At 52.4% G+C, this 13,850-nt stretch overlaps 2 protein-coding genes and 1 pseudogene across 2 annotated transcripts, besides 2 other annotated features; all 3 read left to right on the forward strand.

The window, feature by feature from the left end:
• Positions 1 to 13,850: part of a sequence feature (areas not merged during assembly with more than two copies in the genome that could not be assigned to a particular haplotype) that runs on past the window's edge.
• Tc00.1047053508607.50 (trans-sialidase, putative) lies at positions 2,340 to 4,904 on the forward strand (the record flags this gene model as incomplete). The annotated part of the gene is made up of 1 exon (XM_809826.1): positions 2,340 to 4,904. One exon carries the CDS (start codon positions 2,340 to 2,342, stop codon positions 4,902 to 4,904), a length of 2,565 nt encoding a protein of 854 aa, XP_814919.1.
• Positions 5,515 to 5,564: a sequence feature (T-rich).
• Positions 7,009 to 8,079, forward strand: Tc00.1047053508607.60 (beta galactofuranosyl glycosyltransferase, putative; the record flags this gene model as incomplete). Its single annotated transcript, XM_809827.1, has 1 exon — positions 7,009 to 8,079. The coding sequence occupies one exon, from the start codon at positions 7,009 to 7,011 to the stop codon at positions 8,077 to 8,079; it is 1,071 nt and encodes a 356-aa protein (XP_814920.1).
• Positions 10,823 to 13,099, forward strand: Tc00.1047053508607.70 (annotated as a pseudogene).

Raw genomic sequence — 13,850 nt, forward strand, 5'->3', positions numbered from 1 at the left:
GTCGTGTGATTTCTCACAGTGGCACTTGTTGGAGCGATGCATGTGTGTTTGCCTCGCAGATTTGGTGTTTTGGATCCCTATTTCACGCTATTCGGTGCCGCAGAAGTGGACAGAGAAGTGATGCTGTCACGAGCTGCGCGGGCGTGGTGGGCACCGTTACGCGAGCCTGTGGGGGACCCGAGCAAATCCAAGTGTACTATGCGGTTTGGGTCTACAAGAAAGGAAGAAACAGTGGGCGGCTGAGGGGAGTTGCAATGCACGCGGCTGCAGAAGATGACATGCGTTGCTGAGTTCACGTTGACTGCCACTTTGGATGCTTTTTCTCGAGGCCGTGAATCCTTCCCAATTTACTTGGAGGTGCTTGATGACGCCAGTCGTGGAGGGCGTTTTCATTTCATACGAGGATGGCACACTGGAGACAAGGACGAAAGAGAGCGACGCCTCGCCAAAGGAGCTGCTGGAACGTTGACGAGACACGGGATTGTCTGCACGGCCAGCTGCATTTCCTCTGCAGGATGTTCCTTGAGGCGTTCATTGGCGCGAGAGTGAGGTGCAGGCACCACGGCAACAGTGTCGTTGGTTTACCGTTGCACGAATGAGACGACGCATGTCAGGCGTGGCAGGTGACGTCCCCTGCGGGCCCTCCCACAAACTCTTCTGTTTCAAACCTCGGCATTTTCTGCGCTGTGGTCACCGCTCCCATTGGCCGTCTTCTGTGACACGAGAGCCGCCTGTATCCCTTTCCGCCGCATTGCAGAGTCGTGAGGAGGGTTGGAAGGTGCGTTGAGGAGCCGTGTGGCCTCTGCGAGCATGTCCTCTGTTTTTCTGAGGTGTTGAATTTTGGATTACCGAAACGCACCTTGAGTGCTTGCGTCAGAGGCACACATAACTGAGGGACCGACGCGTTCGTGGAGATGCAGGAGGGCCGCACCATTGGGAGGAGGAAGAGTGAATGGGCGGGTGTGTCTGTGGCCCACATGTGGTGCCCGACTGGTGCTTCACGTTGTTTGGTGCTGTTATCATTTGCATCCACAAAGAATGGCATTGGGCGCTGCTTTTCCCAACTCTCTTACTGTGTCTGTGTGTTGCGTGTTTGTAGGCATGGCTCTTCTTCCGTGCCGTGCATTTGCCGCGTAAGCTGTCGATGGTCTGTGTGAAATATGTGATGGTTTGCGGCATTTTGTTGGATTGTGCTTTGATGTTTGCCGCGGGGTGACAGCCGGATTGGAGGCGTTGCTTTTTCTTTACTGTGACCACGTGCGGTGTTTATGGGAGGCCTCTCGGGGAAGCGCCAGCAAAAATTCTTGTGAAGCTCAGGCATGGTGCCATACTTTTTATTGACGCGGAATGAGTTGGCGTTTTGCATGCAATCTTCTGTGCATTCTTGCCGTGGTGCTCCTCACGCATGGCCCATGGAGACGACTGGCTGAGAATTGTCAATGGGCTTCTCTTTGAGCGGAGGGGATCATAGCGTTTTGCTTGCTCATTGAGAGCCCGGGCGTCACAGATGATGTATGGAGCAGGCAGAACCTCGTGCATGGCGGCAGTAGGAGACGAGGGGCTGGTTGTTTGCTTGTTACTGACGAGTCCTGACTCACTGCTTGGAGGGGGCTGTCGTTGGCTGGGGCAACCTGTTCTGTGTTTCCAGACACTGCTTGCGCCGAGTGGCGGGTGCCGTGTTGATGTGTGCGGCACCGTCATGCGGGGCGACTGCGTGGCGTTTACGGACTGTGTGGCTGTGGGCTGATGATTGTGGCGGGAGGCGTGTCTGAGGGGAATCCGCGAACGAAGGAGTGACCTTCATTTGGCGGTGCTGTTGTGCGATGTGCGAGGGAAGAAGGAAAAGTTATTTCTGACACGTCGGTGGGTGTGCCACGGCCACCGATGAGTTCTCAGGGAGAGGGAAAGGCGGGAAGGAGGACTGAGACTGTGCGCACCCGCTGCGGCGTGTGGTGCGACAGGATGAGATTGCCATTGTGAAGGGTGCAACGGCCGTTATGCGTGCAGCAGAGCGTCATCTGCATCTTTGTGTCTGCCGAGCTTGCAGGTGCCGCGAGGAGGTGCAGGCGACCTCTCATCATTGGGCTGCTAAGGCCGTTTTTCTTTTTTGCTCAGCGGGAGAAGCAACTCTTCGTGGAGGTGCTGTGCTGTTCTGCATCTATGCTCCCAACGGGGTGTCACGCCGTCGTGTCATTGCAGTGCGACGCTCGTGCCCCTCACTGCACGAGTGGTCCCTGTCATTTGTCTTTTTTGCAGGGCCATTGCCCGCGGTCCCTCATTGGGAGGCTACTCACTTTTAAAAATTATTTTTGTCTGCTGTTGAGAAGCGCTGGCGAGTAATGGCTGCGGGGATGGTGATGTTGCGGTTCGCCGTCTCATCTCTTTACTTGGCTTGTTGTGCTGCCTTTCATACGCTGTTTTTTTGTTGCTTTCCTTCAAGAAGGAAGTTACTGCAAGCGCGAATTGCTACTGTGAAATTGCAAGGCACTGAAAGGACCAACAACATTACACAGACCGCACACACACATATTTATATGCTCTCACGTGTTGCTGCTGTGAAGGCACCCCGCACACACAACCGTCGCCGCGTGACCGGATCCAGCGGCAGGAGGAGGGAAGGAAGAGAGAGTGAGCCGCGGAGGCCCCACATGTCCCGGCGTGTGTTTGCTTTCGCGGTGCTGCTGCTCCTACTTGTTGTGTGGATGATGTGCTGCGGCACCTGTGGAGCTGTACACGCTGTGGAGAGAAACTTAGGGGACTTGCAAATGCGGCCGGAGATCGCCATGTTTTTGCCGAATAAGACGCAGGTAGTACCAAAAAGTGGTGGTGAAGGCAAAGTGAAGAATATCTTTGCTTCACCCTCTCTCGTCAGTGCTGGTGGAGTGATGATTGCATTTGTTGAGGGCCGCAACAAAAATAAACGTTTTTCAGAAGTGATTGATCTCAGTTCTTCTGATATTGTTGCCGGGTACATCAAGGCTCCAGAGACGTGGCAGTCTCTTGTTGCTGAGGTAACCAAAGATGACTGGAAGGCACATACTGTCCTTGAGAGTGTGGACAATTGGAATCATGTGGGTGTTGCGAATCTACCCACCGGAATCACAAGGGGCAATAAAGTGTTTCTGCTAGTGGGGAGCTATGAAGAGATACGTGAAAATGATGGTGATATTTGGAAGACCGAGGCATGGAGCATTAAAGTGATTGAGGGTGAGGCCACGCAATCCACGGAAGTTGAGCCGAGTCAACCGATTAACTGGAGTGAGCCCAAACCACTGTTCCAAACTGACTCTCCTAATAATAAGGGTGAGCTAAAGGAATTTTTGGGTGGTGGTGGCTCAGGAATTGTGATGGGGAATGGCACGCTTGTGTTTCCCCTGACGGCGACGGATGAAAATGATAAGGTTGTCTCCCTAATCACTTATTCGACGGACGACGGCCAAAAGTGGGAGATACCAGAGGGCGTTTCTTCTGCGGCATGCCATTCCCCCCGAATCACCGAATGGGAGGAGGGAACACTTCTCATGGTTACTTATTGCGAGGATGGCCGCAAGGTGTTTGAGTCGCTTGACATGGGGAAAACGTGGACGAAGGCCATCGGGACACTCTTGGGCGTGTGGCTCAAATCAGGTCCAGAACTTCTGGAAGTAAGTTTGCGTGTGGATGCTCTCATCACCGCGACCATTGAGGGAAGGAAGGTCATGCTGTACACTCAGAAAGTGAGACATTCTCTGGAAGTGGATGAACCCAACGCACTCCACCTTTGGATCACGGACAATAGCCGCACGTTTCATCTTGGACCGTTTTCTGTGGACAGTGCTGAGAATATGACGTTTGCTAACACCTTGTTGTACTCGGATGATGAGCTTTTTCTTTCACAACAGAGGGGCTTTAGAGCAGGCACAGCCGTTTCACTTGCCCGCCTGACGGAGGAGCTGAATACGATCAAGTCCGTCCTCAGTACTTGGGCACAGCTGGACGCTTCCTTCTCCGAGTCGTCCATACCCACGGCTGGTCTGGTTGGATTTCTGTCCAATACGTCGTCCGGTGGTGACACGTGGATCGACGGTTACCGTTGCATGAATGCAAGCGTTACGAAAGCAACGAAGGTCAAAAATGGTTTCAAATTCACGGGGCCTGGGTCCAGGGCAACATGGCCCGTAAACAGTCGGTGGGATATAAAACAGTACGGCTTTGTGGATTACAACTTCACTCTTGTGGCGACGGTGAACATACACCAGGTTCCGAAGGGGAGCACTCCTCTGCTGGGTGCGAGTCTGAGGGACAGTAAGAGGACGAAGTTAATTGGCTTGTCGTACGGTGCGGGCGGTAAGTGGGAAACATTGTATGACGGGACAAAAACAGTACAGGGTGGCACTTGGGAGCCGGTGAAAGAATACCAGGTGGCGCTAATGCTGCAGGACGGCAACAAGGGATCCGTGTACGTGGATGGTGAGCTTGTGGGGAGCTCGGCGATGTTACCAACACCTGAGGAGCGGTGGATTGAAGTTTCATACTTTTACTTTGGGGGCGACGAGGGAGACAGCGGCAGCAATGCGACAGTGAAGGACGTCTTTCTGTACAGCCGCCCACTGAGTGTCGGCGAACTAAAAATGATCAAGAAATTTGAAGATAAAAAAGGAAGCGGTGATGATAAAAAAGGAAGCGGTGGCAGTGAAGATAAAAAAGGAATCGGTGGCGCTGAAGATAAAAAAGGAAGCGGTGACGGTGAAGGTAAAAAAGGAATCCGTGATGGCGATGATAAAAAAGGAAGCGGTGACAGTGAAGATAAAAAAGGAATCGGTGGCGCTGAAGATAAAAAAGGAAGCGGTGACGGCTCCATGCGTGAGGGTATGTCTTGGGTGCTGCTTCTGCTGGGGATGTGGGGCATTGCGGCCATTTACTGAGAAATCGCAGTGAGGATTTCCTGCCTCCAGCGGGAGCTATATGTACTTCTCCACTCACCCTCCGAAATAATTGACTTTTGTGCGGATGTACCTTTTGTTTTGTATATTTTTAGTCGATTCGACTACCCCTTTCTGTCCGTGTAAGTCGTTATGTAAATGGCGTGCTCTCCCTCCCGGGACTGCACCGCGAGGTATTCGTTTTTGCTTTATTCCATATGCACTTTTTTTTATATATTGGAATATTTTGAGATTGGCGGGATGTCTTTGGTGTTTCCGTCGGCCGATTACACGTGCAATCGGCATTGAGCGCCACGACAATGGTGCGGTGAAAAAGGGATTTAAGATGTGCAGCAACACACTGAATGTCCCAATGAAGTGTGGGTGTTGTGTGGACACCAGGAGGTTGAACGCCTGAAACAAATATATTTTTACTTTTGCGGAAAGAATATACACGTGTTTTCTTCTTTGTTTTTTTTTCTTCACGATGGTTTACTTTTTCTTTTTTTGTTATATTTCTATGTGTGTGGAAACTGCTTCAAGGAATCTTTTTTTTTTTTCGTTTCAATTTTCTTGTTTTTTTTGAGCGTGAAAAACTTCTTCAAGGGGACTGTTTTTTGCGTTTTAATTTCTTTTTTTTTAACTTTTTTTTTTTGTTTCTTTAAGCGTATTGTGGGTTGCCGTGCCATCTCGAGCCTTATTGTCCTTCTCTTCTCCTCTTTTTCCGTCCTGCACCTCTGCTGTGTGTTTTTCTGTCCTTTCACGTGCGTGGCTCTCTCTCTCTTTTTTTTTTTTTTTTTGCGTTGCTGTGGGTGATCCCTACGTGGTGCGCGTGTGGCCCCAAAACAAAGTTGTCCGAGGGCACACTTGTTGGCACGATGACCGCAGCGTGTAGCTGTCACTCTGTTCTCTCGGGAGATATGCCGCGACGCCTTCACTAGTGTGTTGCTTCGGAGACAGTGCGCCGGTGGCTGTGCGATTGCCGGATGGAGGGAGAGGAGCGGGAGGGAATTGCGTGAGTGCGGCGGTCAAGGGTCGCGCTGGGTATCTCGCCGCGGAGGGCATTGCCCAACCCAGCACTGCTCGTGCCGAGCACCCTCTCTCTCTCACTCCGCAGCATCTTAGCCGACGCCAGCAGCACGCAGCGAGGCAGCGGATGCCGCCACCGCCACGAGTGCGACCGGAAGGGGACGCGTCTGCTGTTGCGTTCCGAGGAGTCACACCGTGTGGCACAGCGGTGTGCCCAAAACCCCCTCGCGGAGTCCGCGCACGACACCGGGCAGTGGACGCGGAGTTTTTGCGTCGTGGAGGACACCGCGGTGGAATCCCTCCTTCCCTCCGGGTGGACGGTGGGCTGATTTTCCTCTCGTTCTTACCCATGAGGTTTTTTTTTCTTTTTTAGTTTAAGAACTCTTGCTGTGTTGGGGCGCGGCTTTGGAAAACCCATCACCTTTGATGGTGGGCTTGTGCTTCCGTTCGGTCTTTCCCTTTTACCGCATTGTCGCTTTCTAAATATTTTCTGATGACGAATGGTGCTGCAGAAGACACGCTGAGGCGCTGGGCTTCATTATCGATTCATTTATTTGATTATTTTTTCTTTTTGTACCTGGTGCGGCTTGCGGTGTCTCTGATAGCCTTCCCGCATGGAGGGCTTTATTGGGGCGCTCGAGCCTTTTTGTGCGGACGGAAGGCCAAGGACGTTATCCATGCGCGGCCATTGCGCTGGAAGGAATCCTTTTTTTTTACACATTGACACGGTGCCATTCCTGCGCACCTTCTTTTTCTTTTTTACTTCTTTTGCTTTTTTTAAGGAGATACTCCCTTGGATTTGCCTCCAACGGGATATGCGCGGAGTTACACGCGTTTAAAAAACCGAGACCACGAGCCTTTTTTGGAAAGGATGCTTTATCTTTCTTCTAATTTTATTTTTTGTCATGTTGATGTTTTTTTTTTGGGTTCGAGTTCATACTTCGTGACGATCCCACGTATGGTTTGGTGCTGATCTGACCAGGGCGGACTATATCCACTGCGTCGGGGAAAGGCTTCTGGTGGATCCAACGACACGGCAGCTGGGGGAAATAATAACGGGACGGACGTTATCCCTTTGATGGTGGTCCCGCTGATGCTCGATCTGATGGACTTTCGGAGGATGATGTGCAACATCAGTGTGCCCATCCGGCTGTTGGTTTTGGTGCAGAACGGGCGGGAGGCGATGCTGTCGTTGTGCCTGCAGGAACTCGGGAGGGTCTATGGGTGGTCCGGACGCCTGGTTGTGAGTCGTCACCCGGAAAACATCGGGTACAGCGCTGCCGTGAACATTGGGTCACGGCTTGCACTCTCGCTGCCGCGCGAGGAAGTGCCTTTTGTTTTTGTGACAAACAGCGACGTAAAGTTTTCACCCGATCTTCTTTCCAGCCTTCTACGCGATGTGCATGAAATGACGAGGCATGATGCCGCTCGCATGGATGAGTTGTCGGCGGAAGCGGCGAATGAGCCGAGCGAGTACAGTCCCGTTTTGCGATGGGGCTTGAGGGTGCTGCGCTCCACTGTGAAGGATGGCCGATTGTCGACGTCTGCGCTGCTGCCTGACCGCGTTCGTTATGCTTCTGTGAAGGAGCGTGAAAAGGCGTTTTCGAAGCATTACGGGCACTTCTGCGCGTATTACAAAAGCAGTTGTTTTGCGTCTGTTATTTTGACACGCCTGGCGATCAGCACGGTGGGATATTTTGACGAGAACTTCTACCCAGATTGCGTGGAGGATGTCGACTACAGCTTACGTCTCCGTTTGCTTGGATTTCGGGGGCAGAATGTTTTATACGGAAAATTTGTGCATCGCGGCAGCTCGAATATTCGTCTCTCGGAGCAACTGGAGCTACCGGACGCTCTCTGGTACCGTCGCGTCAAGTCTTTGATGACGAACCAACCATATGCCATGATGAAGTGGAACGGTCTAAAAGCGTGCTGCAATGGGTACAAGGAGCCATATGACGGCATGGTCCCCGCAGACGTTTGGGTGAAGGATGAGACACGCATACAGCGCATTCGGGTCCACGGGCATGATGAGAAGCAAGGAGTTCCAAAGGATGAGTACGAAAGGAGCCTTTGGTACCTTTCACGACGAAGGGAAGATGATTCGGCGACAAACACAAGTTTTGCTTTCTTATTTTGTTTTCTTTAATTTTTAAAAATTTACACCTCTGTTTGGTTATTTACACGAATGATATTTAAGCGAGTACGCCGTGGATTTTAAAGAGCGCAAAAACATATATTTGACATGACAGGGGAGGAGAGGGCGCAGCGTCCAAAACTTGGCAGTGTTGCCGAAGGTAGGACAGGGCGGCAGAAAGTAAGAAAAATGAAGATGATGAATGAGGGAGAAATAAAATGGGAGGGAAGCAGAAAACAAGCCAAAAATATTGTGAGCATAACGCTGTTTCTCACGGTGGGCGATCGACACCGCCATTGGCTACTAAGTTACCCACTGAAGGTGACACCCGTTTCCGCTGGATATGCTGCGTGCATATCTGTCGGGCTCTTTGTTTATTTTGTTGGTTTGTTTGTTTCCCGCACATTTATTTCTCCGTGCCGCCTGACCCACTCGTTTATTATTTCCCTCTCTGTTTTGTGCGCACCGAGAGAAGGGCTTGGGGACATGAAGTACGCTCCCCTTCTGTGAAATGCCACCAAAAACAGGAGGAGAAAAAAAATAAAAGTAAAGCGGGGAGGGGAACCATCGCCACGCGTCCTTTTCTTCGATAAGGCTGCTTGCCACGCCACTGAGGCGCGCCGTGTGCTTCACGAGGTCCGCTGGACTCGATTGGGGAGCCGTGGATGATAGTGCGTGTGAGTTTGGCGGATGCGTCTCCCAGGCGTCCCTCGAGGACCCTCTGGCCATTGGGACTGCGCGGAATGCGGGACTCCGCGGGGACATTTGGCCGTTTTGTTTTTCTTATTCTATCCGCCCCTCCCAAGCCTCAACACGGCGGCTGAGCCAACGACTGCGACGGGATCCGTTGCGTATTTCTGGATCTTTTTTGCGTTGCAGCGGCAGGCCTGGTGTGTCCTGCTCGGCAGACATGGTGGACGGGAGTGGGCTGCCCTATCGGGAAAACGATGGTCACGGCGGAGCGTGTTGCGTACTTTGCAATTTGGCGTGTTTGTGGCGATCCTTTCGGATGGTGTGACGGCGCCTGTTTTACTTGCGGGGAGAGAAGCGATGCTCCACGGTGGTGCACACGTTGCGTGTGGAGGTTTCTCTTGCTGTTGTTTTGTGAACGTTTATTTTTTGCTTGAACACCACAGAGGACGGTGTCTGCGGACAGCAGAGCATTGCGAGGAGGGGCACCACACGATTTTTGGCGCGATGAGGCGGCTTCTGTGACTTTACGGTGTTTATTTTTAGGATTGAGAGACGATCCCTTGCTGGAATGTATTGTGGGAGACCATCCGCGTGTTTTTTTTTTTCAATCCCTTCGCATTTGGTGCCTGCCGTGAAATGGATGTTGATGGCCGTTTTATGGCGCTGAGATGCATTTTTATTTATTTTATTGGCGAGTGGGTGAATTGTGTTGCGTTCTGCCATGCGCCTTGTTGCTGAGGGCACGTGGCCACAGGGAGACGTTGTGAGCGCCTCCGACGCGAGGTGCGATTGAGCAGTCATCTCCACCGCTCGCCGGTACACGCTGTTGAGGCGGCGTGATGGTAATGAATCGGCCTCTCAGAAAAGCAACAAGAGGACGTTTGCTCTTCCTGCTGCGGTGTACGAGTGAACCTACAATCCGTGGACGGGGTTGCTCTGCCTGTCGTATTTCTTTGAATTTCATGAGTTTTACACATGGCCATCCACACGCACATGCACGCAATCCCCCTGTTTGCCCTCCTGTGGGCGGGAGACCGGGATGCAAGGGAAAAATATGGCCCGTACCAGCATGTGGTAAAGTCTTTCTTGGGAGGGATTGCGACTGTGATGTACGTCCTGGCAGGCAGGAATGGGATGAGAGGGGAGCAGAGGGGCGAGTAACAACGATCGTGTGCGGAGCAATGCGCAGTGAGTAGGGCGAAGTGGTATTTATGTTGGGTTTTAAATACATTTTTTTCTTTTTCTTTTGTGGCAATGGAAAGAAACTTTGGGTGATGTGTTGTGGATTATTTGCACATGATTCAGCGCGGCAACACCATTCGCGGAGAAAATGAATGGCATCTGCGTGAGGCTTGTTTTGTGAGCGCGAGATGGTCGGGGAGGTGCTCAACGCCCCGAGAGGCCAGGAGCAAAGAGGCGCGCACTGCTGCAAGCAGAGGGATGCACGCTCCTGTTGGTGGCGTTGCTGTGGAGCCCTGAATGGCATGCAGGGAATTTGTTTCCGCCGCTTTATTATTTTATTGATTGGTGCTTGCCGCGGCCTTTTGAGGCGGGGCGTGGGATGGACCGAGGGAGCGTGTGTCGTGTGACTGTGCTGTGAATTGGTGCCGCCCACGTTTGTGCAGGTAATTCCTTTTGTGTCCGCGTCCTTGCCGCGGCAGTGCACTGGGAGCGTGTGACGGATCACTGTATCACTTGCGGACTGTTTTGGCAGGACTTTGAATGGCGTCGCCGAATAATGAAATTTCGCTTGCATGTGTGTATGTGTGTGTGTTGGCTTCCGCCGTGACTTGCCGTGTTTTTTTGTTTTTTTTTTGTTTTCTGTGTGCGGTTGGTCTCCGTGATGTCCCTTACGAATCTTATTTTTTTCCGCACCTTGCGTGCGTGATGTGCTCCGCTTCCCGCTGACGTGTCTGGTGTATTGCCGCTGTTGCTGCTTTACTCTTCACTTCTTGGACAGACACGCTAGGAAAGCAAGCAAACAAGCGCTAAACGCTACTGTGAAATTCGAAGGCACTGAAAGGAACAACAGCACACACAACCGCCCACACACACATATTTATATGCTCTCACGTGTTGCTGCTGTGAAGGCACCCCGCACACACAACCGTCGCCGCGTGACCGGATCCAATGGAAGGAGGAGGGAAGGAGGAGAGAGTGAGCCGCAGAGGCCCAACATGTCCCGGCGTGTGTTTACTTTTGCGGTGCTGCTCCTACTTGTCTTGATGTGGATGTGCTGCGGCAGTGGAGCTGCAGCCGCGAAAAGGATATTTGTAAAGGGGGCGGAATCACCGCAAAGGGTCGATATTTTTGTGCCGCAGAAGACAAGGGTAGTGACGAAAAGTTCTAATCTAGCTAGTGGGAGTGGAGTGAGAGGTTCTTTTGGTTCACCCTCTCTCGTCCGTGCTGGTGGAGTAATTGTTGCCTTTGCCGAAGGCTGCACAAAGTATAATGGTCCTCACGATAAATTGAATGGGCTTGCTTGTTCTGACATTGTGGCGGGGCACATCAAGGCTGCGGAGAGATGGTCCTCTCTTGTCGATGAGACCAATAAAGATAAACGGGATGCATACACCGTCTTTAGCCGGGGAAATGAGGGGAGACGCTTGGGTGTTTCGCTCCGGTCCACAGCAATTGCACGGGATAATAATGTGTTTCTACTTGTGGGAAGATGTCATATGAACTATTACAAAAATACGAAGAGGTGGAAGCTAGGTGGCTCACATATTCAACTGGTTGTGGGTGAATTCACGCAGTCTAATGACGACGTGCAGAGTGAACCGATCAAATGGGGTGCTCCCAAACAGTTTTCGCCAACAAATAGCCCAAAGTCTCAAAGTGATTTGAAGGACGTTTTGCCCGGTGGCGGGTCAGGCATTGTGATGGGGAATGGCACGCTCGTGTTTCCCTTGACGTCGTCGAAAAAAAAAACTGTCACCTTTTCTCCATGATCACTTATTCGACGGACAGTGGCAATACCTGGGTGTTCCCAGAGGGCATTTCTTCGGCGGACTGCGTTAACCCCCGCATTACCGAATGGGGGACGGGACAAATTCTCATGGTTACTGACTGCAAGGACGGCCAAATGGTTTACGATTCGCGTGACATGGGGACAACGTGGGCGGAGGCTGTCGGGACACTCTCAGGCGTGTGGGTCAACTCAGGATCGGGAGACTCTCAGAAGAAAAGCCTGCGCGTGGATGCCCTCATCACCGCGACGATTGAGGGAAGGAAGGTCATGGTGTACACCCGGAATAGGTACCTCTCTAGGGAGAATAAGGCCAATGCGCTCTACCTTTGGGTCACGGATAACAACCGCTCGTTTTCTGTTGGACCAATTTCTCCGGGGAGTGCTGTGAATGGAGGGTTTGGCAGCACCCTGCTATACTCGGATGGTGCTTTGCACCTTTCACGAGAGAGTATTGTGGGAACGCGCCGGGGCATATCTCTTGCCCGCCTGACGGAGAAAATGAAGAAAATCAGGTCCGTCTTCAGTACTTGGGCACAGATTGACGCCTTCTTTTCCAATTCGTCTACACCCACGGCTGGTCTGGTTGGACTCCTGTCCAATGCAGCCAGTGACCGCAAGTGGATTGACGAGTACCGCTGCGTGAATGCAACGGTTATGGAAGCGGCGAGAGTAAAAAGTGGCTATGACTTCACAGGCCCTGGGTCCAGGGCAATATGGCCCTTTGACAGCTGGGAGCACGGTAAGAATCACGGTTTTGTGGATCACAATTTTGCTCTTGTGGCGACGGTGACCGTCCGCCTAGTCCCATATGTGAGCACTCCTCTGTTGGCTGTGTGCCTGGGTGACAGTAAGAGTACGAAGATTATTGGGCTGTCGTACGGCATGAATAAAAGGTGGGAGACGGTGTTCAACGGCACCAAAACATCACAGAACGGCACTTGGGAGCCGGAGAGAGGATACCAGGTGGCGCTCATGCTGCAGGACGGCAATAAGGGCTCCGTGTACGTGAATGGCCAAATTGTGGGGAGCCCAGAGAATATAGCGACACCTGAGATGCGGGGATATGAAATCACACATTTCTACTTTGGGGGCGACGAGGGAGACAGCGACAGCAGCGTGACAGTGACGAACGTCTTTCTGTACAGCCGCCCACTGAGCGTCGGTGAACTAAAACTGGTCAAGAAGAGCGACGATAAAAAAGGAAACGGTGACGGCAAAAAAGGAAAAGGTGACGGCCCCATGCGTTGCGGCGTGGATGGCGTTGCTTACAAGTACATTTGGGAGATTGGTTGCGGTCGCTGCGGGCTCATGCAGTCAATAGAAGAGGCTCTGCAGCGTGCGTGCGAATGTGTGTGCATGCATGCTTGATGCTTAGAGCTGTGTAGCTTGCCGGAGAGTGCCGCTGCTGCGCTGTTTTTGTGGTGGGCGTTGTGCGTGTGCTACTGACGCTTCTGCTGTGGGTGACGCAGGGAGTCTTTCTGTCACACATGTTTTTGAGGGCGGTGACAATTCTGCGATGGCATGCGCGAGTGGGGGACTACCGAGAATGATGCGGGGAGCTGTGTGCGGCCCACACGGCGCGTTGGAGCTGCAGCTGCAAGTGGCTGTACGTGGCGCGGGTGGCTGTGCTGACGTTCTGCCAGGCACCGGTGCTTTGCGAGGAGGGAGGGCGGGAGCCTGCTTTGCGTCTATTTGAAGTGTTTCGGGTGTGGTGGTGGCTGGCGTGCGGGCTGTTGGATTTGTTCAATAAAACAGGAGAAAAAACAACAATTAGTGTGGATAGACTTTCCCTGTGTCCGACTGCTGCCTTTCTGCTTTTTCTTCATGTGCATGCCGTGTGCGCGGCATCAACCTGGACGCTGTTTGTTGTGCAGCGCCGGCCCATCGGTCACGCTAGCGGTGCCAGTGGTCATGTCCTTCTTTGCTGGGATCCCACCACTCCGCACGGTGGTTGTGTGGGGCTGCGTGGGCGGTGGGGGTGGATGGCGTAACTGATTTGATTGTGTTCTCGCGTCTTTGTGTTGGCGGTCGGGCTGTGGCCGGATGCTTCTGCGTGCCACTGTGTTTATTTGCTGTTGTTCCTGCTTTTTCCTTCTCCTCTGACCGAGCATTTAGAGTT

Source organism: Trypanosoma cruzi, genomic scaffold (genome assembly GCF_000209065.1).
Source record: "Trypanosoma cruzi strain CL Brener 1047053516957 genomic scaffold, whole genome shotgun sequence".
NCBI classification, from domain to species: Eukaryota; Euglenozoa; class Kinetoplastea; order Trypanosomatida; family Trypanosomatidae; genus Trypanosoma; species Trypanosoma cruzi.